This window comes from Oryzias latipes, chromosome 18 (assembly GCF_002234675.1).
Source record: "Oryzias latipes chromosome 18, ASM223467v1".
Taxonomy (NCBI): Eukaryota; Metazoa; Chordata; class Actinopteri; order Beloniformes; family Adrianichthyidae; genus Oryzias; species Oryzias latipes.
This window is the reverse complement of record NC_019876.2, coordinates 3,427,677-3,450,468: the sequence shown is the minus strand read 5'-3', so window position 1 is coordinate 3,450,468 and position 22,792 is coordinate 3,427,677. Positions and strand designations below refer to the sequence as shown.

The 22,792-nt window shown below is 45.5% G+C and overlaps 1 protein-coding gene across 9 annotated transcripts in view; it reads left to right on the top strand.

The window, feature by feature from the left end:
- Positions 1–807: 807 nt before the first annotated feature.
- LOC101175352 (SH3 domain-containing protein 19) overlaps positions 808–22,792 on the top strand; it is a 35,581-nt gene continuing 13,596 nt past the window's right edge. The window contains exons 1-17 of one of the 9 annotated variants that reach the window (XM_011487245.2): positions 808–1,292; positions 8,383–8,419; positions 10,789–10,829; positions 11,345–11,408; positions 12,512–12,644; positions 14,135–14,267; positions 14,344–15,402; positions 16,167–16,244; positions 16,629–16,812; positions 16,972–17,203; positions 17,276–17,443; positions 17,516–17,574; positions 17,643–17,887; positions 18,125–18,153; positions 18,244–18,409; positions 21,319–21,413; positions 21,490–22,562. In XM_011487245.2, coding sequence (XP_011485547.1) covers positions 1,202–1,292; positions 8,383–8,419; positions 10,789–10,829; positions 11,345–11,408; positions 12,512–12,644; positions 14,135–14,267; positions 14,344–15,402; positions 16,167–16,244; positions 16,629–16,812; positions 16,972–17,203; positions 17,276–17,443; positions 17,516–17,574; positions 17,643–17,887; positions 18,125–18,153; positions 18,244–18,409; positions 21,319–21,413; positions 21,490–21,597 — 2,922 coding nt within the window. In that variant the 5' untranslated portion in view covers positions 808–1,201 and the 3' untranslated portion in view covers positions 21,598–22,562. Of the gene's footprint in view, positions 1,293–4,212; positions 4,997–8,382; positions 8,420–10,788; positions 10,830–11,344; positions 11,409–12,511; positions 12,645–14,134; positions 14,268–14,343; positions 15,403–16,166; positions 16,245–16,628; positions 16,813–16,971; positions 17,204–17,275; positions 17,444–17,515; positions 17,575–17,642; positions 17,888–18,124; positions 18,154–18,243; positions 18,410–21,318; positions 21,414–21,489; positions 22,563–22,792 lie in introns of those variants that run through there. The other 8 variants (XM_020711483.2, XM_020711481.2, XM_020711480.2 and 5 more) reach the window with 8 other exon arrangements.

Sequence of the window (22,792 nt, the reverse complement as noted above, 5' to 3'; positions counted from 1 at the left end):
GGAACCTTTTCTGTCATTTAGGACTCTGAAAGTCATTCCTCTTGAAATATTTTGCAAGTTTGTGCAGCTGAAAGGTGAGATGGAGCCGGAGGCAGCTGCAGGTTTGAACTTGACCGGTTTTGAACATTCTCCAGAGAGTTTGACACAGTTTTGAGGCACATGTCGGCTGTTTTAAAAGACGCCACAATCTGTGTTTTGTTAACGTTTTACTAAAATAAAAATAATAAAACTAAACATTTTTGATCAGACCAAACCTTCACATAGTTTTTTCTTTTCCAGAATTTAAACCAGTGTGTTGCAGTTCCTCAAATCACCACTGGAGGCTGGTTTCTAAAGGAAGCAATTATCAGTTGACTCACTAAAAAAAAGGGGGGTCCTCCCTGGTTACCAAACTTTTTTTGTGTGACTAATTTGGTCGGAACCGGAAGTAAGGTATTTAGTCTCTAATCTATCTGAATTTAGTTACAATATGGACCAGAATTTAGTATATTTCCAACATTTCTTTGTTAATTTTTTACACTTTTGTTAGTCCCCTCATTGTGCGTTTCTTGTCTCTAATACTTGCTGTTAACATTATATTAGTCATAAATTCTCTTCATTGTTTATATTATAATTTTCTTTTAAGCCAATTCAATAAGCATTTGTGGGATTTTCTTAAAACTTTATTGACTACAAACACAATTACAAAACATAAGTGGCTCCAAAGCAAAAACAAATTTCTTACATGGAAAAATACTATAAGTTTGCAAACAATGAGAAGAAATAAAGACAAGCATTTGTTTCCCCTTATCTCTTTTATTTCGTGACGTCACAGAGACGCAGCGCGTGCGGCGTTGTCGCGAGCTCGCGCGTCCGAAGGGAATCTTGGGAAAGTCATCAACAGGACTCCGGCGCAGTTTTTTTTCTCCCCTCCGTCCCGCGTTAGAAACTCTGGGTTTTTAGGCGGATTCGCGGTTCGGTAACGTCCAGCCCCGAACCGTGAACCCGTCTAACCGGAGCTGGGAGACGGTAGTCTGCGGTTTTAAGGCGGAAAAGTTGAGGCGGTTTCGGTCGCGAACTTAACTTCCAGAGAAACAGAAACCGGAGGAGAAATGCTGCGGCGGGTGTCGTAAAGAGCTGCGGGCGGCGTTTCACTCTCCCGGACACGGCGGAGGCAGACCGGGGAGTCACGGGGGAAACCGAGGAGGGGACCCGAGCAGAAATGGCCGAGGCTCGGACCGACGAGGAGCAGGAGAGCCTGAGGAGGGAAAGCCGGGAACAAGTGGTCCGACGGCAGCCGGGAAGCTCCGCAGGTAAAACGCAATTCTCCGGTTTGTTTCGCCCCGCAAACACCTGCTCTAGTTTGGGATTCAATAAGGGTCACGTAAACTTTCACTGGAGATTTAACCTAAACTGGATTTATAAAATAAAAGTCTCAAGGAAAAGTTTTGAAATATTTGAAATGTTCCTGTGAAATGTCCCACCTTAGTGTCAAAAGGTTCAAATGTTCAGGTTCAACATAGAAGTTCTGGAAGTTTTTTTTTTAAGTTCAGAAAGTTAAAATTCAAACTAGATTTAGTTTCAAGTTTGTTTAAAAATCCTCAAAGCGATGAGCTAACTGTGATAAAGCAGCACATATCTCCGTTTTAACATGGAAACATGGCGTCTCTTTCACTTCACTTTCTTGTTTATTTATGATCAGTTTTATGTAAGAGTCTCCTTCATGGAGTTAGTGGTGGTTTTGAGGGCAACCACAGCTGATGGGTGTGTCTGTGTGGGTCAGAGGTCACACAGCTGATGTGCCTACTCTGTGGGTGAGTGGAAGGAGGGGGGGTTACCTGAAGACTCTGCCTGGTGACGAAGGTGTTTTCCTACACCTACAGGAAAAGGTGGCGTGCTCCTAAACACCGCCTGGACGTGTTGTTGTGGCGGCTTCGTGCCTGGAGCCTCCAACCACAAATGACGTGAGGAAAAATCGGAGGCTCCGGAGCCACATTTCACCCTTTGACCCCTCCGCTTTGGCTCAGCGTTCCTTCCAGTTACGCTCTGAAAACAACCCTCGATGTAGACGTCCTCACTACACACTTTTCCTCAACATTGGCACAATCTCATTTCTCATTTAAACTCTCAAAGTTCAAACCTTTTATGTCAAATTTGGCCAACCGAAGGAGATTGATGTTCTGGATGCAACGATTCACTCTCCCACTTTTGGTTTAAACCTCAATTGCTATTTATCTGGGGTCACGGTTTTGCGGCTCTCCGGGTCACTGAGCCGTTCGTGACCTTGATATTTCCCCGTACAGGTTGGCCTGTTTTTTGTGTTTAGTAAACACATTTCATCCATAAACATTCAGATCCGTCAGAAAGAAGAGCTGAAAGTCTTGGATTCAGTTCTTCACTAGTTGAGTTTAAGTCCAAGGAACTAAAAATCCAAATTCTTCCCCCGTCCCTCCACTAGTAGAAGCATTAGGAGGGATTGGGGCTCCAAAAACCAGGTTTTTCACCTGGTTGTGCTCTGAAGCACAGAAGTTAACATCTTAATGTAAGTCATGACTTTTACTCGCTAATGGCTAAGATTTTGGAGCATCAAACTCCACCGAATAAGTTATTTTTATGGCGTCTCTTTACCAAAACATTCAAACGCTGTTTACCGCCAACAAATAAAGCCAAAGACACGCATGAAAACTGTTCTGTACTCATAAAAATGTTCTATTTCCTCCAGCCGCATCCTGCTGATGGTTTATAAAAAGCGCCTGTTTTTAAATTTGCTTGTTTTTGTTGCCTCCCGGCGTTTCAGGCCGTATCCTGCGGCGCTGCATGAGAACTCGATCTGGTCCTGCAGACAAAGAAAAGCCTCAGAGCTGCAGAAACCCGATCCGGCGTCCAAACAAAGGCGGCGCAGTGTCAGCTGCTCGTCAAAGCAGCCGCTTCAGATCAGCTGGACCAGTTCAGAGGCCGTTTGCATAGATGGACGTAAAGACGACCGTAAAGCTCTTCCTCCACACGTCGTTTTGGCTTGAATCAAACGAGGATCTAGTTTACTTCTGGTGGAAACATCTGCAAAGGTTGCAGTATCTGCATGAATAATGGCAGCAGCTGAGCGTCCTCCACGCCGCCATTAGACGGGTGGAAACCAGCACTTTCAGGCTCTCGGCGTCAATCCCTTTGTGGTTGTTTTTGTTCAGCTCCGACATGATGGCGGGTTTGAGTCACGCCGCGGTTGTCTGTGGAAAACACGGCTCGAGCTTCACTCACAAACAGTTTCAGAAAACAAACTATCATTATTTCAGGTAAAGAATGAAAATACATCTAATATCGGATCATTTACTGCATTATAAATACTCTGCAACACAGATGTCCCTCATCTGTCGCCGTAGTTATGTTCCAAATACAACCACTAATAGACAAAATCTTTTCTTTTTTAAATAGATGTTTTCCGCTTTCTTCAGACTGTCATAAACATTTTCACACCACAGGTCCCCCTGCATAATGCAGTACCAGTACAGATTCCCACTTTGTGTGACATCATCCACTTTGTTTCAGGAGACTAAAACTGCGTTCACACCGAACGTGATTTACGTCATGAGCGTCCAGTTGAAATGTTTAGTCATTATACAGATGCGATCAGAGGTCCTGTGGTGCATTTAAGAGGCTCTAGCAGCAGTGCATTATGGGCGACTAGGTCTTTGGCATGGACGACAGCACGGAACGTCAAAATTCTGACGCTATTGTGTCAATCAATAATGAAATCAGCTTTTGGCCATGACGGGACTCCAAACCAACATGGAAGACAATCTGATGCTTCACCTCATCAACCGTTTTATATTTTCTTCTTCGCATTTTTGGTAGGGGGGACAGTCGACAAAAATAGGGGACAGTCGACAAACTTGGTCTCAGAGACGGAAGTACCGCTGAAAGCGTCCATCGTTCTGCAGCAGGAGGGAACCTTTTCCGTCTGAATGACCCCATGACCCAGACGCTTTTATACCAACGCTTTTATAGAGCTCTTCACAATAAACTAACCTGATCTCTCAGCTTCATTCGGGTCGGTCATGATGTCATGACGACGCTAAAATCTTTTGACTGTTGCTCCTCCCACACGGGGCGGTACCGACAGGCGTAAGGCAGCTAACTCTGGGCGAACGCGTGACGTCACTGCGACAGTCTTTGGCTTCAACTTTAAACTTTCTACAACACCTTTGAAACCCAAAAAAAATCAATCGTTTACTCAAACTTTAGTAGGTGAAGACTGTCTTTGATGACAAAACTCCACAGATTCCGGTATTTTAGCTGATATTTATGGAGCTTCTATCATTCCCCTAATGAAGTCGTTCAGTTCCTTCTTCCACCAACAATCACAGTTGACTTATTTATTCTGAGCTTTTAGTTCTCGCAGAAACTCACTACAAAGTCAGAATTTCATGGAAAGTTGAGCCAAAGGATCAAACAGTCTTGTTGGAGCTGAAGTTCTTCGGTCAAAGAGGTTTTTAACTTAACAGAAAAGCCAAACTTGCATAGCAAAAACACACAGACCTGACTGTGATGCAGCACATATTACTGGTTAATCTTTGTTTACCCAACTACTAAAGAAAAAACATGGACGCTTTTTAAAAATCTCCACTCCTCTGACCTCCTTTAAGCAAAGACGAAGCGCGGCGGATGATGCGAGCGCCCTGAAATGTGCCGTGCATCTGGATCTCCTGCTCGGAGCTCAGAAAAACATCTGGAAGTGTTAAAACTGTGATGACTCCAGCAGAATCCCCCAACAGCCAACCGCGGCCTCGCTTCCTGGACGCTCTCCACCAATCAGGAGGCCGGCCAGAGCGGACGGGCGGTCCGAGCAGACGCACAGAAAGTGGGAGAAAGGAAGGAAAGGGGCGAGCAGAAAAGATCAATCCTCACGTCTGTAGGAGAAAGGAAGAAAAAGAATATTTTTCAGGACGTTTAGTTCTGGACTGCAAACAGGGCCGAGCCGACCGGGTTATCACTGTGGACCGAGAGGAAGAGGAGGAAGGAGGTAGGAAATGGAAAAAAAATGGCAGATTTACAACAGAAGAACTTTAACTTCATTTCTGGATTCTTTCTCCTCTTTTTAACCATTGAAACAAAGTGGTAACATGTTTCTAGTTCTTAGCCTTTTATCTTCTGCTCGCTGTTAAACATGTAGATAGAGATTCAGTGACCTTCTTTCTTTATGAAGGTTTAGGGCCTTGAAAAAGATCCTTGGGTAAACATTTTTCAGACAGTTTTATCTCTTCTTTGAAAGTCATCTGCAGATTTCTTGCTGTCTCAGCTTCAAGGAATATAACTGACATTGGCGAGATCCATAGTGGACGATATCAACACAGAAGCTTTTTGACATTTTTAGCATCAGTGACGCCCTAAAAACCAGTACCTTTGGAAACCGTCAACAGTGAACATCGTGGACCTAAGAGTTCACCAATATCTGCTGTTGGTGACTCACCCCATCACCAAGTGTTTTGTTCGACATTGAAGATACAAGCGGACAACAACTGGACCTAGCGTGAGCTCTTCGGTCTCTCCTGCACTAAGTCCTGGAAACTTGGTTCAAAGTGTCACGTTGACCGTTTATTTCCTACTGCGTGTTCTCTATAGTGCTCCAGGGACTGAAGTGGAGCGTCCCACATGGAAAAACCATGAATTCATGTCGTCCACGGCGTCCACTTCTGCTGCCTTTAACTGAATTTACTAGTTTGTTAATGTTTCTTCAATAACTGTGTCTCCATTCACTATGAAATTGTGCAAATTGGATTTGCGATTATAAATTCGTCTAGTGGGAACAAGACAATTTTGGAAAAAAAATCACATTTATCGAAAAAAGTTTTTGTGCTTGGAGGAGGGGGATTTTGAGGCGTATTAAATGTAACCAATTTTGCAAAACAGACTTTTTTCAAATTGAATGAGTCATATGACCAACAACTGGATCCCACGCTTAGTCAACAATAAGTACAGAAAGCCAAGAGAAATGGCGTGGCGTGTTCGTTGAGCGTGTCGTGTGGAATTGTCGGAGCCACGGCTCCTCTGTAAAATCACCAACCACCATTTGCCAAAGTGGCTTCATCCGTAGCCCCTCCCATTTGTAAGGAGCTCGCCGCTCCACGGCCTGAAGAAGCAGACGTCTCCTTTGATAGTTGATGATGAGGCAGAAATGTGAATGTATCTGCTGTCAAAGTATTGTCCACATCCGTCACCATGTTTTTGAAGGTTGTGTCCATAACTCCACCCCAAAGGGAGTGGATGTTGGAAATGACATGATTGGTTTGTTTTGTGGATATTCTCTGGAAGTGGCAGAAAAAGTTTAAAGTCTGGGTTTTAAATTTAAAGACGTTTTGAGACATTTTCTCAGTTCAACCCAGGATGAAGGCGGCAGGGATCCAGACGTCTTTTAGTACCACCTGTTGCTGTTTTTAGGGCCACAGGATGGTTGGATTCTACCCAGCTTCTGTCGGGTGGAAGTGGGCGTCACCCTGAACGGTCCTCCTGTCCGTCACATGGCTGTGGCGGTGACGCTCAAGCGTTCATTGTTTCAGAATTCTCCCTCTGCGTCTTCACAGCCATTCCTAACGTTTATGATCTTGCCGCCAAAACTAATTATTTCAAGTTCAAAGTAGGCGTGGACCTTTAGAGAAAGGGACTGGATTTATGGCTGGTTGCTGGTATGTGAAACATGCTCATCGGATCTGTGGTTACTTAGCAACAAAATGGTTTTTGGCAACGTTTTAGACCCAAGATGAAACTGTAGAGAAGAGAAGAGAAGCAGCTCTGGATCCATCATCTGGAAGCTGTTTTCTGCTGAATCTCCTGCAGAGACGAAGGGTTTGGGAGGTGTGCCTCCTCCTCCTCCTCCTCCTCCTCCTCCTCCTCATCCACTCCTGCTGACGAAGCAGCAGAGAGGCAAATGACTCCTTCAGTCTCCACTGACTCTCATAAGAGGAGTTTAGATCTGTGACAGAAACACAAAGGAAGTTTTCATGCCAGTGCTCTGATGGAAGATGCTTTGCATAAAAGGGAGAAAGAACAAAAAGTTCCTCCAGTTTGTTTGGTATTCATAGAGAAGTCTTCTAACCAACAGTGTTTTTGTTTTATGTCATAGTTGTCTGAATGCAGAAACGTACTTTTGCTAATCTTGACTGATGTTGGTAGTTAGCCTTGTTGCCCTACCACTAACTCAATGGTACCTACCACTCTACTCGGGCAATTCCTTACCGTTCTTGAGAAAAAAATGGGGATCAACTTTGTAAATGTACAAAACCTCAACAGAGCAGCCCGACCGTACCAGGTTCTTAACTACGTTGCCTAAATAGGTGATGAATGACCTCAATAGGTTTGACACCAGTTGGTCCACAGGTGCCGCTGCCTTTAGCCTTTTATCCCTAAAACTATTGTAGCTAGAAATTCTCACGTGTGTCGCTGAAGTATGTATAACATTTAAAAAATCTAGCTTTCTCGTACCGGCTGACTTGAAGAGACTTGTAACTGGACCTGTTTTGATTGTATGCTTTAGTCACAACGGTGCGTACAGGTGGGCACAGGTGGGCCGTCTTTGGGCATAAAATGGGCAACATTCATTTTTCCACTGATGTGCTGCAGGCGACACGTCGTGGTGAGAAAGGATGAAGTGGGCGTCTAGATGCAGGCGTGTCGTTCACATTTTTCTTTCTTCCAGCCTCCTATCCACAGCCTGCAGAAGGACCCTGTTAATACTGTTCACATGACACGTTGTGTGGAATTATAGTTTAGGAAATGAGACTATCAGTAGTTAGTGTGGACACCCTAATGCTGCCTTACGGATGCACACATGTTCCATTTGCATGTGTAAATGCCTAAACTCTCACACCTGGAGCAGGGATGTCCAAATCCAGGCCTGGAGGGCCGGTGTCCTGCATAGTTTTCCAACCAACCTGCTATTGAAGCTCCTTATTGGCTAAACACACCTGATCCAGGTAATCAGAAGCAGAAGAGGCGGGGCTTCTGGAAAACCAGCAGGAGGCCGGCCCTCCAGGCCCAGAGTGTGTGCTGCTTACCTGACGAATACTTCATGATACACGTAGCACACACATGACAATGTGGCCGTACAAGCAGGACACACTTGTGCTGCCATGAAGATGCGGCTGCACCTCCACGACCCTCCAAGGGCCAAACAACCACTAAATCCTGTCTGTCACAAAGGAAATGCACTATTAGGTTTACATTAACGGTTGTTTTTGTATTTCAAATTCATCAATATTTTGAAAAAAAAATACTTAAAAAACAGCCTTTATTACATTTTTTAAGAAGATTTTGGAAGATCTTCAACTTTTTTCTGTTGATTTATTCTGACTAAAGACGGAGCGTTTTCTTCCTAAAACATCCCTTTTTATCTCTCTCTCTGTCTGTCCTCAGGTCGCCCGGACAGACGTAAGCCGGAGCAGCGCCACAGGTGAGACGCACCTTCCCTCTTGGTCGTTTCCACGTGTTCGCTGTGAACTGAGCGAGTTTTGCTGAACCGTTCAGACTAAACCAGCAGCTAAAAGAGGCAGAAAAAGCAACTAATGAGGACTTGCTGGTTCCAATTCCGCCCCCCTCTGCTCCTCGCGCCTCCCTGAAGGAATTTGGCTGCTGCCTGGTTGGCATGGCGACGCCCTGCAGAAGTCAGCGGGTTTAAAGAGTGTTTTTATGAGGGGAAACAAAGACTCATCTTTGTCCAGCCGCCTTTCACCTTTTAGAGGGAAACACCAGAACCGCAGGAGGAACCTCTCTGCCTTAGATCCTCATCAGGAGTCAGAATCCAGAGCAGATTCTCTAGACTATCCTGGTTTTGGCTCCTGTGGATCCTCTGGGCTGAAGAAGTCCCTCTGGACGCTGACAGCAGAGTAAAAAAGTCTCTTTTGTTGGTGTTTTAAACGTTAGTTTTCCCTTGGAGTTTTATGTCAAATCCATCCAAACTGCTGCTCAGAGTTGTGGGGAAAACCATCTTTGTTTGTTTTTTAGTATTTAAAGTAAAAATGCAACAAATGTGAACCATCTGGGCTTAAAAATACATTTAAAACATTTTACATTTTCAGATGAAATCTGAATCTGTGAATCACTGTTCTGCAAAAACGGGTAAATCTGTTGGCTAAAAATAGATTTTCTGTTCATTTTTGATGTAATAATTCGGGATGTAAATTTTCCCAAAAGAAAAGCCTCATTTGTACTTTGGTGGGGGGTTAAAGTTAGACCAAATGCTGGCGTTTGATGCAACGACCCAATCAAATTTGGACTAATCAATGTGCATCGATGCTCTTTCTTTAGTGTTGGCAGTGTGGAGGCATTTCATAGACCCACTCCAATGGAAATGAGGATTTTAACAGAACATTTATGAAGAAAAATTAGACTTAAATTTGTGTTTCTGAGTATTTTTTCAATAATTTCTCTTTTCAAGTTGTGAATTAGGAGCAGTTAGAAACAGAAGTCATTTGAAAAGCCTTATAGCGGTGATGTAGAAGCTAAAATGGGCGGAGCACCAGCTCCCTGCTCTGCTCCATTCTGATCATCCACTGTCAGACAAACGGATCCATGAACGTCTTTGTTTTCCTTGTCGGAGCTGGAATCTGGATCAGAACTCTACGGCTGGATAGCTTCAATATTTATCACCATTTTTGTTGCACCAGTAATGTTAAGTTGGGGTTTTGAGGGGCTGTAAGCTAGCAGGAGACAGCATAAACACTTACTCCCCTCCCACATATCAGAGGCAGATTTCACGTGAACTCCTGCCGCTTTGCATAACAATTATTAAAAAAAAGTGAACTTTTATATTTTAGATTCAGTATTTAGCCAAGTCTTGTAATCTTTAGTCAGTTTTGAGAATCCAAGCTTTGTTTTTACCTAGAAAGTTTGACTTTTGTCCACTTCATGTGACTTTTATGTGAGAACTCGCTTCATAAACCAACAACAGATTTCAGATGGAAATGAGACCAATGACTGATGTTTAATGGACTCCTGTGAATCACAGATTCTCTGCTCTGCTGAGTTTAGGGGGTTCAAATTCTCCCCAACTGTTTACGTTTATTTATTCATAACTGCAGTTAAACTGGAGAAAAACAGCTTCTGAGAGAGAAGTTTGTATGTGGAGAACTGCAGCCAGAAGGTTGAACTTCTGCTTCCTGCAGGCTGGAAGTTCTCCATCTAAGCACAAAGACAAACTCCACGTTTGTTCCTGTATGACTTTAAATGTAGCGTTTGGTGGAAACGCTCTGACGTGCAGAGTTTCTCTGTTCCAGTCACAAACTCCCTGAAAAGATGCAACGCAGCAAACGGAAAAGAGTTCAACTCCTGCAGGAGCAGAGAAGCACCTCTCGTCTGCTCACCATGCGCCAATTCTCTGCCCCTAATCTGCCTAGCAACTGCTGTGCTTGCTTTTTAGTTCTGCTCTTATGTTTATCAGCACACAGAGGTGTGATCGTATACAGCGTTTCCTGCATTTCTCTTCTATCTGCTGCTGGTTTTCATAATTTTAGAAAATAAGATTAAAGATGCAACAACCATCATAGAAATACGGTTAAAAATAAATAGAAATACAGTTACAGACGGTTAAAAAAAAACTATTTGACCACAAAGAAAATTGTTGTAAAACTGTTTACATTTTTCTGAGGGATTTTATATTTTTCTATCAAACTCTTCCAGTTCTGCAGGGTCCAGTTGTTTTGTAAAACCCCTTCCCTCTATGAAAACTGCCCCCTGGCTCACGAGTCACACGGCAGTCCCTGCTGTGAACCATCGGCATGTGACCAGCTTCATCTGATGCTTCTCCTCTTCCTCTCTCTGCAGCCAAGGTCCTCTGTCATCCATCAGAGCCGCCATCAAGAGAAGTGAGCGCCGCCGCCACAGCAGAACGTCCACATGAGCGTGGAAACGCCAGAACCGGAAGTCCAAATGAGAAGATTCATGTCTGTCAGAGGAGAAGAAACTCCTGAACATGTTTATGTTTGAGGCTATAAGTACAAAATAGTCTTTTGGTTTTAGACTTAAGGTCCAGAAAAAGCTAGAAAGGAGGAAGATGAAGCGTTTCCATGGTTACGGTGGTCCATGCCACCATAACCAGATGTAGAGAGCTCCATTGTTGCTAGAAAAGCTCCTTTTTTTAAAGTTTGATAACATTTAGAAGGATTGACGAGAATCAGATGACGATGTTTTAGGGGGTTTGAGTCATCAAGGGGGGAGGGGCCAAACAGCAGAGTTTCAGGTGAAGGTGAGCTGTCCCTGTTGGGTTGGAGGAAGTGCAGATCTTCCTCAGATCACGTCATGTCTTTACCACGGTTCTGTTTGTGGTGGTTCTGATTTACCTGGATCTGTTGTTTTTGTAACCCTTGGTTCTCGCCGCCAGGCTCTCCCCGGCCCACCTCCCTCACAGAGACGCCCGCGGACCGAGAGCGCGACAGAAACCGCAGGTAAACCTGCACAGACGCACAAGCGGGTCGCATCCAGGAGATCAGCAGACACTTATCTGATGGTGTTTACATGAAACACGTCCTGGTCCTGCAGGACTCAGCTGACCCACTTTATCCTGTTGACTCTGATCCATATCTCCAATTCATTCTTATGTCGCCTCTTTTTATCAATGTTTTTGGACACATCAGATGTTCCTACAGGATTTTTGCACATTTAGGTGGCGCTGCATTCACTTTAAATGAGTAAAAGCGTATAAATCTTTGTTACAAACTAAAATCCCCAAATCTTTCTTTATGACTCAGAGTTGTTGTTTTTTCTGTTGGGAGATTCAGTTAAATGTTAAAGATGGATGTGGCCGGCGTGTGCCGCCTGCCCTCGCCCACTCCACCCTTACTAACCGAGCTGCCGCTACACGCCCCTCCCCCTCTGCCAGCCTGGTCAGAGCTGCACTTGATGGAAAAAACCAAAGACTTTTCAAAATTCCAGCTTTCCTGGTGGTTTTATCTCCATAGCAACCATTTCGTTTTTTGGTCGCCTTGGGTTGACGGGCAGGCCAATGTGTTTTTTTTAAAGAATCAGCAAAAGTAAACTTTTGGATTTCCTTGACGACGGCGGCTTTCGTAAATGTATTCATGTTGTCTGTTATATTGTTTTGTTCAGCTTGAGCAAACAATTCATGTCTTCAATTTTTACAATTGTGTTTTTGAGAGTTCACCACACAAACACCAAAAATCTAAAACTTTTTTAACCCCAGGTAGTTTATGGTTGATGGTCGAGGAATTTATGAGGCGATAGGTTAAAATCCTTAGGAGGAGTTTAAGTTTATAGCTACTACAAAAGGGGATTTATTTTTTTTAAGATGGCGGCCTTTTCCCAAGGTCAAAGGTCAACTAAGCTTAAATTGTGGTTGTAGACGTAACCTGGTGGAGCGTGTGTACGATTGTGTGAAGATCGCTCGATCAAAAATTGTTTTCTTTTTAGAATCCATTTTTTAATTTGCCCAAAAAGGTTCGATCAAATCATTTTTGCTTAATGTAGCTTTTTTTGGGGTTCATTCAGTTGTTTCTTGATTAAAACGTTCCTCTTTTTTTATTTCTTCCAGACCACAGATCACCATCTTGTCAGCGGAGCCGCTTCCCTCCACTTCCTGGTTTCCCGGCGTGGCAGCGGGAATCCCGCCCCCGCCTCCGCCCGCCGCACAGATCTGGGGAGCCACCATCCCTCCATCCATCCAGGTGAGGTCATGTCTGCATTTGATCCTCAAGCACTTGGACGCTAACGTTTCATGTCACACTAACTTTTGGTGGATTTCCAGTAAATGGGAAAAAGTCGGAGTGCACGGGGGTGGAGCGGTTAGCGCTCTCGCCGCATGGCGAGGAGTCTTGAATCTCAGCTGGGTTCTGTCCGTGTGTCCAGGTTCTCCTCATTCATGTGTGGTTTTTCTAAGGGATCCCCGGGTTCCTCCCACGGTCCAAATACATGATTCACAGGTTCATTGGTTAATCTAGTGTATCCCCAGGTGTGAGTGTGCAGTTGTCTGTGGCCCCGCCCAGAAAGAGCCCCGCCTTCCATCTATAGGAGCTGAGATAGGCTACAGCAACCCAGTGACCCCAAAAGGGATTTAGTGGGATGTGAAGATGGATGGATGGGTTTTTATTTTAGTTTGACCCTTTGACCGTATGTCAGAACTGGACTGAGTGGCCCCTCCCCCCCAGCGCACCAAACAGGAAGTACTTGCTGGTTCCAAGAAGTCAACAGAGAAATAAACAGCTGTTACTCAGTCATTCTATTGATTAGAAGAACCATTCTGGCTCTTGATATTCTTGATAAAACTCTTTTTTTCATATTTTCACTGTAGTTAGCGATTCAACTTATAAACTGACCAATCAGATGCCACAATAAAAGTAGGCGGTCAAACGTTCAAAAGGTTTGACACATTCTGCCGATCCTAGTTTTAAGTGGTAGGGGTGCGGCCTTCCAACAAGCTCACTCCTGATTGGTGAGAGTGGTTGCCATAGAAACGTAGACTCAGACCAGCTTGGACCAATCGCTGCTCACTGACTATGTATGGTTCCAACATGGTGAAAAAAATGGCGACTGAGTCATTTGGTTGGAAGCGTTTTCTGTGAGTGACGTCACAGTTGATAGGAGAACCTGGTTGTTCATGGAGTTGAATGTGAAACGGTCGACGTAATGAAGAATTCTCTGTGGTTGTGAGTCGGTGAGACCAAACGCCATCATGGACGACGGCGACCGCGTCTGTTTCTGACTTGACAAGTTGTGACGTTAAAACTGGAAATCAGACGTTTAGATTTGATGTAGCAGCTTTCACTTCTCTGTTCATTTGCTGCGTTTTCTCAGCTGTGAACCTGAACTGAACCGAACTGAACTCACAGTTCGGATCATGTCACGGTTTAGAGTCACGGGTCGGAATATTTTTCAAAATAAGAAAACAAATCCTACAGTTTATCTGCGGTACACGTATGTGCCGGACCGTGGCTAGTGATCACGGATCAGGGGTGATCCGTTGGAACCCCCCGGAGTGAACCAGCTGATGTTGGGGAGGCGTCGGCTTCCTGCCGGGTTTTCGTCCGTGTTCTTCTTCCTGGTCTTTGGTTGTCTTTGCTGCCAAAAACCTTTGACTTGACAGGGCGGTCCTTAGCTTTGTTCCCCTCATGTTCATCAAGCTTCTGTTCAAACTCCTCCTCATGCTTCTCCTCCTCAGCCGCCTCCTTCTTATGAGGAGGTGATCAAGGAGAAGACGCAGGAGCAGGTACTCCTTCCTTCTTCCTCGCCGTTCCCTTCAATAAACATCGCCACTCAGACGGAGGCGGGGCCTGAACCTGAGCAATCTGGAGGTGGGAGGAGCTTGTCATCTTCAAAAGGTTTTCACCTCCTCTTCATGTCTGAGGTGGGGTTGTTCTCTGTGTGCAGCAGAAAGACCAGGGAGACCGCCGCGGCCTCCGCCCCCCGACAAATCCACCGGTGACATCACCGTCCCCAGCAGCCAATCAGCTCCCTGCTCTCAGGCCCGTGTGGATACGGACTCTCGGGGCTGCGCCCTCCCTGAAACGAGTTCTCCTCCAAGCGCCACTTGTGCGGCTCAAAGTGACCTGCTGGATCTGTGCTTTGCAGCTCCTCCTCACGACGGGGCTGCGGGGCGCCCCAGGCCCCTCCCCCGCTCTAGAGCCGGACTTCAGCCGCTCAGGAAGGAGGTCAAAGTTCAGACTTTGGTGAAGCTTCGGGACGACGGCGCCGCCACATTAGCCAGCCGTGCTGAAGGCTCCGGCTCGCAGCAGGAGGGGGGCCAGGGGAGGTATCTGCAGGAGCTGCTCCAGGCGTTCAGCTCAGACGACTGGGGCTTCCCCGATCACCACGGCGACGGCGGAGAGCCCAGCCAATCAGACAGTGAAGAGAGAGAGGAGGACGAGGAGGACATGGCGACCCTGAAACTGAGGATCCAGGCGTTCGAGCAACAGCAGGAGGCAGAGAGACCTGAGCCGCGACCACGCCCCCGTCTCCAGGGGCAACCAGGCAGGTCGGTCCCCCCCGTGATCGCCCCAAAGCCTAAAACCTTTTCGCCCGCCCCCAAACCGTCAGCCAGGGTTTCTCTGGACGATGGATGCAGGTCTGCGGATCAGGGTCAACCAGAAACCGCTGAAACCAGCAGCCAGGAGTTGAACCCGAAACCCCAAACGGCTGCAGAGGCATCAGCCTCTGGTCCTTCCTCATCAGAACCGGGCCCCATCAGAACCGATAAGAAACCCTCTTTAGCTCCGAAACCGCGGTCCGTAACGGAGACCCCCTCAGCCGCTAGCCCCACCCCTGTTCCTGCGCCGAGGCCGCCGCCCCCCAAGCTCCCCACCTCCTCCCCGCTGAACCCCACACCCCCGCCGAGACCCGCGGCGGCTCCCAGAGCCAGCGTGGGTGCTTCCCCCGCGGATAGGAGAAGCAGCGTGACTCCGGGGGGGTCTCCAACCAGCGTCCAATCAGGTGAGATCAGGGAGGCTCTTAACCCTTTAACACTGGAAACGTCACCGGCGACGGCAGAAATAAAACACGCTCTTTGAACCACCGTTTATGCATTTAACGTCATTCCACGGATGCTGACGCGGAGAAAAAACGCTTTGCACTTTAATGCAACATTTTACCAAAGTTAGGCTGGTTTATCTTGATAAAGTTGATAAAGTGTTGTATATCAGCTCAAAGCGGTTGAATCCGTAATTTACGTGAACGGTCAAAGAGTTACAATAATTTTAAGAACACTGAGGTACATCACCGGCGTTAAAGACTTGATAATGTTTTTATGCGTAATGCTATTTTTAATTGTCATGGTATAGAAACAGGGTGTGAGAAGGTTCTTTGGAATCAGATCTTTATATTTGTGGAAAAAATATACACAAAAACATACATTCTTGGGGAATGATAGAACCGTTTACTTATTCTTGCAAAACAATGATGGAAATGGATTTAATTTGGTGTCTAATCTGAGATTATTCAGGTGATTTAATCCCTTGGAAGGCTTTCAGAGTTGCATGTTTGTGTCGTTAAACACAGACACAATCAATTAAACAGCCCATCATCCTGATAAATTTGTGTTAACTGCAGATCCATGTCTGGACTTGAAATTGAAATTTTGAGAATTTTAAGCCTCAAAAACTGGAGACAAAGTTTCTTTTCTTTTATTGTGATGTGAAGCTGAATTCATGAATCAAAATGGATTCATTTCTGATTTTTCTGTCTCCTCCTCCGCCCAGCGGGGGTGAAAGCAGGAAGTGTCTGCGCCGGCGCCCCAACCAAACCTGCAGCTCCGGCTTCCGCCCGTAGGACGAGCGGTAAGACTGTGCGTTTGTGCGCTGCAGCAGACACACACACACACACACACACACAAACGGCTGGTCTGGACGTGTGGATCTGCAGACATGGACAGGTTCTGTGTGTTTGCATGTGACAGCGGAGTTTTGTGGGACACAAACAGGGAGAGTCGTGTAAACCGGAGAGAGAAAAATGCTCCGATTGTGCAGGAAGAAACAAGTCCTCACTGTTGATGGAAACTGTGTTGTTGTTGTACTGAAAAGCTGAGTGTCTTCAGTGAAAATGTTTCACAGCACTCTCCTACCATCAAATATGGCACGAAGCATCAGCTTTATTATGGAAAACCACAGGAAATGATGAAACGGAGGGAATGTGGGTCACTTCCTCTCACTTTGTGCCCACAGCTCCAAACCTGGCAACCAGAGCCGCTCCAGTTTCACAATCACCTCCAGATCCAAACACTAAACCAACGTCCTCGCCTCCTAAACCTGCTGGACAGGCTCCGCCCACATGTCCCGCCCCCGCGTTGAGGAAAGCCGATAGGACCCACAGCAAGACACCGGCCGCAGACCCTCCTCTTCCTCCACGGTGAGAGAGAGGAAGCCGAAGTTTTCCTGTTTAACTCCTTAACGTTCTTTGAACTAAACCAACCTTTCAACTGTTGTTTTGGTTTGCTAGCGCAAGTTCCTGTATTGAAGGTTTAACCATGCCTGTTAACAAACCCCGCCCCCTTTTCCCCATCTCCAGCCCTGCAGGTGCGAAACCCCTCCCTATTCGACCTCCTCCAATCAAATCCATCCCGAGCAGGCCGCCGCCTCCAGCCGTCAACTTGCACTCCTCGTCCAATCAAATTCCTTCCAAGGCTGCTCCGCCTCCCTCGTCTTCACCCGGTAACACCCGGGCCCAGAAGGGAGGGAAAAGAGGACCGCCTCTGCCACCACGGCCTAAACCCGGACACCCGCTCTACAACAGCTACATGGTGCTCGAACGCTCGTCTGCCCCCACCTTCACTCCTGTTGGCTTTCCCTTCACTCTCCATTGTTGTCGTCAGAAGCAGGAGGTTCTGATCGTCCTGGACGACCCAAACCCGGATCCTTCTGAGCAGGTCTCAAAGGAAACAAAAGACCCCTCCAGCACCCCCCTCATCCTGCCGTCGCAGGAGCTCCTGGACACCCCACCTGAGGACACCCGATCCAAACCGGCCCTAGAGGACCTCCAGGTTCTGCTCCTGACCCGCTCCGTCGTCACGCTGTTCTAACTGTCCAATAACAGACTTTTACCACTTCCCCAGTCCATCCTGCCTGTGAAGCCTGTGGAACTGAAGGACCAGCCAGACCCCGCCCCTGTCAGGTGAGTCAGCTCCACCCCTCCCTCACACGCGCGCACACACACACACGCTGACCTCCGCGTGTCCACAGCGGCCCCCGCTGCGTCGCCAGGTTCGACTACGAGGGCGAAGAGGACGACGAGCTCACCTTCTCCCGGGGCGACGTCATCGCCCTGCAGGAGGTGATGGGAGACGAGTGGGGGCGGGGCCAGATCCACGGGAAATCCGGGATATTTCCCCTGAACTTCACGGAGGTGCTGGAGCCCCTCCCACCGGCGGTGACATCATCACCAGGTGAAAGCGGCAAAGTCACGTTGGAAGAAACCCCAGACTCAGGTGACACGACGACATAATTTCTGTCACTAACAGAGAGAACGTTCTAGTGAGGGATCAAAGATTTGAATGCAATAAAACTGCTGCAGTGGTTGAATAAAACCACAAACTGTTGAAGATTTAACAAAGACTGAAAGATGAATGTTATTTATTGACTTCTCTGTGTCTTTTATTTTGAAGATCTTCTTAAGAAACTTTTTAAAAATCCTTCTAAAGTTTGTTTTTGGCTTTTCTCTTCAGCGTTGACAGAAAGCTCTCAGGACTCAGAGGTGCGTTTGTGTGACGTCTCCTTGTAGGTTTTTTACTCATCATTGTTTTAATACTTTAAGTGTTTTTTTTCTGTTTTCTAATGCCACCAGGGGGAGGAGTGGGTGGTGGCTCTGTTTGACTTTCCCGGTCAGACCGCAGAGGATCTGTCCTTCCAGAAGGGGGCGCTGATCCGAGTGACGGAGCGTGTGGACGCAGAGTGGCTCAGAGGAAGGCTGGACGGCCGAGAGGGCCTCTTCCCGGCATCCTTTGCTCAGGGTAGGATTAAAGAACCTGCCGGTTTATCGCGTCATTGTAGTGAGTTTAGCCCTTCTAAAGCTACGGACTTACGGAACATGTGACAGGTGTTCAAACTGTTGGTACTCCTTGAATTAGAAGAGACGCCATCCACTAGTCGAGTCCCCTGATCGGTTAACGTTTGACCCGGTTTAACTTTGAAAACACATTTTGTACAAAGAGCCTGAAAAGGGTGATAGATACTCGGGTAGCTACACGAAAGCCCAAACCAGACATTCACGTGCATTTACGTCAACTTTTCAATAGAAGTGACTGCTGAAACGTGCGATCAGAAAAGCCGGTTTTCTTAGCAACATAACAATCTGATTCAAAAACGAAAATTTACGGTGTAGGTACCAAAACTGTTCAGCCTGCAATAAGTGTTCGGGGGCCTTTGACTAATGATGACGTCACAGTCTGTTGGCTGTCCGTTGGTCCGACGACGTGTAAAACAGTGATTGGTCCGGACACATTACGAAACAGCAGTAGAAGAAGAAATAGCGAGTTCCGTTGTAAACAAACAAAGCTCTGACATTGAGCGAGATGATCTTCAAAACGGGCTTTTATTATTGTTAAGATTATTATTAAGTACATGTTTTTTAAATCTGTGCGCCCAGTGCTCCATTAGTGGCAGAACGGACCCGGAAGAAAGGTTACGATTAGGTTAATACGTGCTAATAACATTTAGCCAAGCTAACAACATTTAGCCTTGCTAACAACTTTTAGCCGTGCTAACCAGGGCTCCAGACTGCGACCATTTGGTCGCATTTTGCGAACAAAACTTGAGAGTGTGCGACTGAATTTTACATCCAGTCGCACATGTGCTACCAGTAAACTTGCTGCTCCACACTTCCATATTTTTTATACATTAAACGTGGAAGGGGCACGTCAATGATCAATGAAATAATCATTGAGACGGGAGCACACACGCAGACAGACACACACACTTGCACACATACTCACGAGACGCGAGCACACACTCGCGTTTCATTGAGTGAAGCCTGTCTGTGAGGCGGCCAATGTGTGTGAGAAGAATAGGGAAAGCCACTGCAAGTGGCTAAAATGCGTGTAGGGGCCTAGAGATAATCGAGCGCACGTAAAAATCTGTGGTAAGGAAACGGAGACAAATACCATCACAACCTGATATGTGCGTCTGAGCTATGAGCAAACGAACTATTGATTCGTTTTTCCGACCTGCGGCTAGTGTACCAGTGACAGTCTACAGCAGGGGTCTCTAACTCGCGAAGCAAACCACGGTTCTCATGCACGGGTGTTACGGCAGCACACCGTTCCCGTGGGAGTCGGGTCAGCTGAGGAGAATAAATGTCCCACACCTACATGCGTGACAGCTAACGGGGCTTGAACTTTAAACACGTGCGAGCAACAACACGATTTAGTCTTAGACACAGTTAAAACACGTGGGAAAAATGCAACGATAGACGTGTTTAAGATGAACCAGCGCCGCGCCTGGATCGTTGGGGAGACCAGGCTGGGGGGTGGGGGGATGAAGGCGAAGCTAAAGCGAGACTGAAGGAGAACAGGAAGTTGTAGTCCTTTACATTCAATTTAGTTTTAATATGCCTCTCCCCCTAAGTATTATTTTAATGTTTTGTAATGGATGTAGCCTTTTTTTAATCAGTTGGTATTTTAAATTATTTTAATTGATCACTGAACTACAAAAGGACACATGTCCCTCAATGCATTGTTTTGTAGTCTGTAGGGCAGCTTTCAGCCAGTTGAGTACTAAATTTCCAGCTAAGGTTGGTGCCTTGCTTCCACCCTTTCTCGTGAATTTTGTTTTGATTGACAGGTGATGTTAGAGCAAAAACAAAAATATACATATCACATCAGGTGATCTGCGCAGTGTTGCGGCCATCTGGGTGATCTCAAATTATTGTGATTTGGGCTGCACCTATTTGGTGTCGCCAACATGAATTTCCATCCCCTAATGTTTACATACATTTAAGTTTTGTTTGTAACTGTGAAATGACCGACAGGTTACTACGGTAATGACTTTGTTACTAAAAACTTTTTTTATTCTGAATGTATGGTATTTTGTTTACTATTTGTACTGTCATGACAGCGATGGTGATGTCAGTTTACCTGTTGTTGCATCTTCAAAAGTGCAGAATAAAATGTGACACTGAATTAGAAACAGCACATTGTAATTTCTGCATCTATTATTAAAGTATTTATTCGTTATACATTGGAAATTAGTAGATCTGGTTAGCATGTTGATTTACGGTATGCGCCCCTAAATTTTCTGGTTGTGCCCCTAAAATTTTCAGTTAGGGGCCACTGTGCTCCTAGTGAAAAAAGTTAGTCTGGAGCCTTGCGTGCTAACAACTTTTAGCCGTGCTAACAACATTTAAACGTGCTAACAACATTCAGCCAAGCAACAAGATTTAGCTGTGCTAACAAGATTTAGCCACAGAGTAAATTAGACTGGAAAAGCATTAGCCTTTATTTTGTCTGGACCCGACTGGAAACAGGAATTCACATGATTGTTAGCACGGTTTCTCAGGACTGTTCATTCGAAATCTGCCTCCGCTAACACACATTCCGTCCCAAAGCCACGAAGACACAATTCTACCGGGAGACGCGGTTCCAATAAAGACTACAAAGAATAATGTCAGACACAATTTATGAGGGAAAGAACTTTGGGCTACAAAAGGAAACGTGAAATTAAAACATGTGGAGCCCAAGCAGATCTCCACACTACGTAGTTTGTCCAAGTGGGGCTACCGTAGTGTGACGTCATCATTAGTCAAAGACCCCCGAACACTCATTGCAGGCTGAACAGTTTTGGTACCTACATCGGCACGTTCTTTGGGTTTATTTAGGTGTCTGGTGACGTGTCCAGTGTTAACTGAGCTACTTTTTGGTTTCAGCTCAGCCAATCCCAGACCAGCAGAGTCCAGTTGGACGAGCAGCCAAAGCCCTGTTCAATTTTACAGCGGAGCGCGAGGACGAGCTGACCGTGAAGGTATTCTGCCCTTAAAGCTGGAATCGCCCAGTCAGCGTTTTTCTGCCTGCACTGACCTGTGGTGTGCCCCCTGCAGGTCGGGGACGTAATCACGCAGGTGGAGTCTGTAGACACAGACTGGATTTTAGGACTTATGGACGGGAAACGTGGGATTGTTCCTAAAAACTATATTTCTTTTCTCTGATGTGGACGGGGAACGGGACCATGGGAGCTGTTTCCTGCGCGCTTTTATTTTGAAGTGCTGAGCACACGCCTGTTGTTTTGGACCATGCGTTTTATTCTGAAAGTCTCAATAGACTTTTTGTTTTAAATATATTTTTTTCTAACTGGATGAACTTGACTCCTGCACGCACAAACGTCACCACATCCGTGATAAACCTTTACTTAAATGTTTAAATACATGAACCCGAATGAAACTTCAGACACAGAAAGTTTGCTAAAGGTGAGTCTGCACCAGGTCATGTGACACACAGGTATGTTTGTTCCTCACGTTTTCAGGATCTGACACAAATGAAGGGAAAGTGGAAAAACAGCAGGTAATGTTTACAGATCACTAAAGGGATTTTTGAGGTGATTAGAAGGTTTTTAAAAGAAACGTATAAATAAATGTTCAGATCAAACTTATTTGGGTTTTTATCCTCCAAATTAAAATGTTTTCCTAATTATTGGAACATTTTGACATTTTTCTCTATTCAGATCAACTTTTTTATGTAACTATCAGAAGTTTTCATGTTTTCCCCCCATTTTTATGTTTAGCATTAAAAAATAGACAGATGTTCATAAAATCAGTTCACTACACTATAATCAGCTGATTTTTGACATAAACAAACTTTTTTCCCAGACTTTATGGTAAAAATGCGACGCATAACCTTTAATTTAGTCTATTGGCTCTCATTAATGGACTTCAGCCTTAAAGCTTCTGGTTTTCTCCTGAAGAGAACCAACTGGAAGACGGGAAACGTCCAGTGGAACCAGAACATCCAAGATTACTGCTAAGAGACGATTCATTTCCTTTACAAACATTGATGTTATGGCTTTTTCTGTACATTTCATGTTTCATTTTTCATGAACTGAATCTCCAAATTGTTTCTTTTTGGGAAGATTTTCTCCAAAGGAAACTCAAATTCATTAAACATTTTGTGCAAATCATCTCTGGTTCAACCTTAAAAGTTTTTTTTGTTGTTTTCAAAGGAAATGCCTACATTCAGCCACATCACTTCCTGGAACTCTGATTCTCATTTACTTGATTATTCAACATGTTCAAGTTCCTTCTGTTTTACTTGTAAAATTATCCAAAATCCCTTATTGTTTTAAACTCTTTCTATTTAATTCTCACCCAGGATGCATTTCCTCTAAAACCATTTTTGTTTTATTGTTGT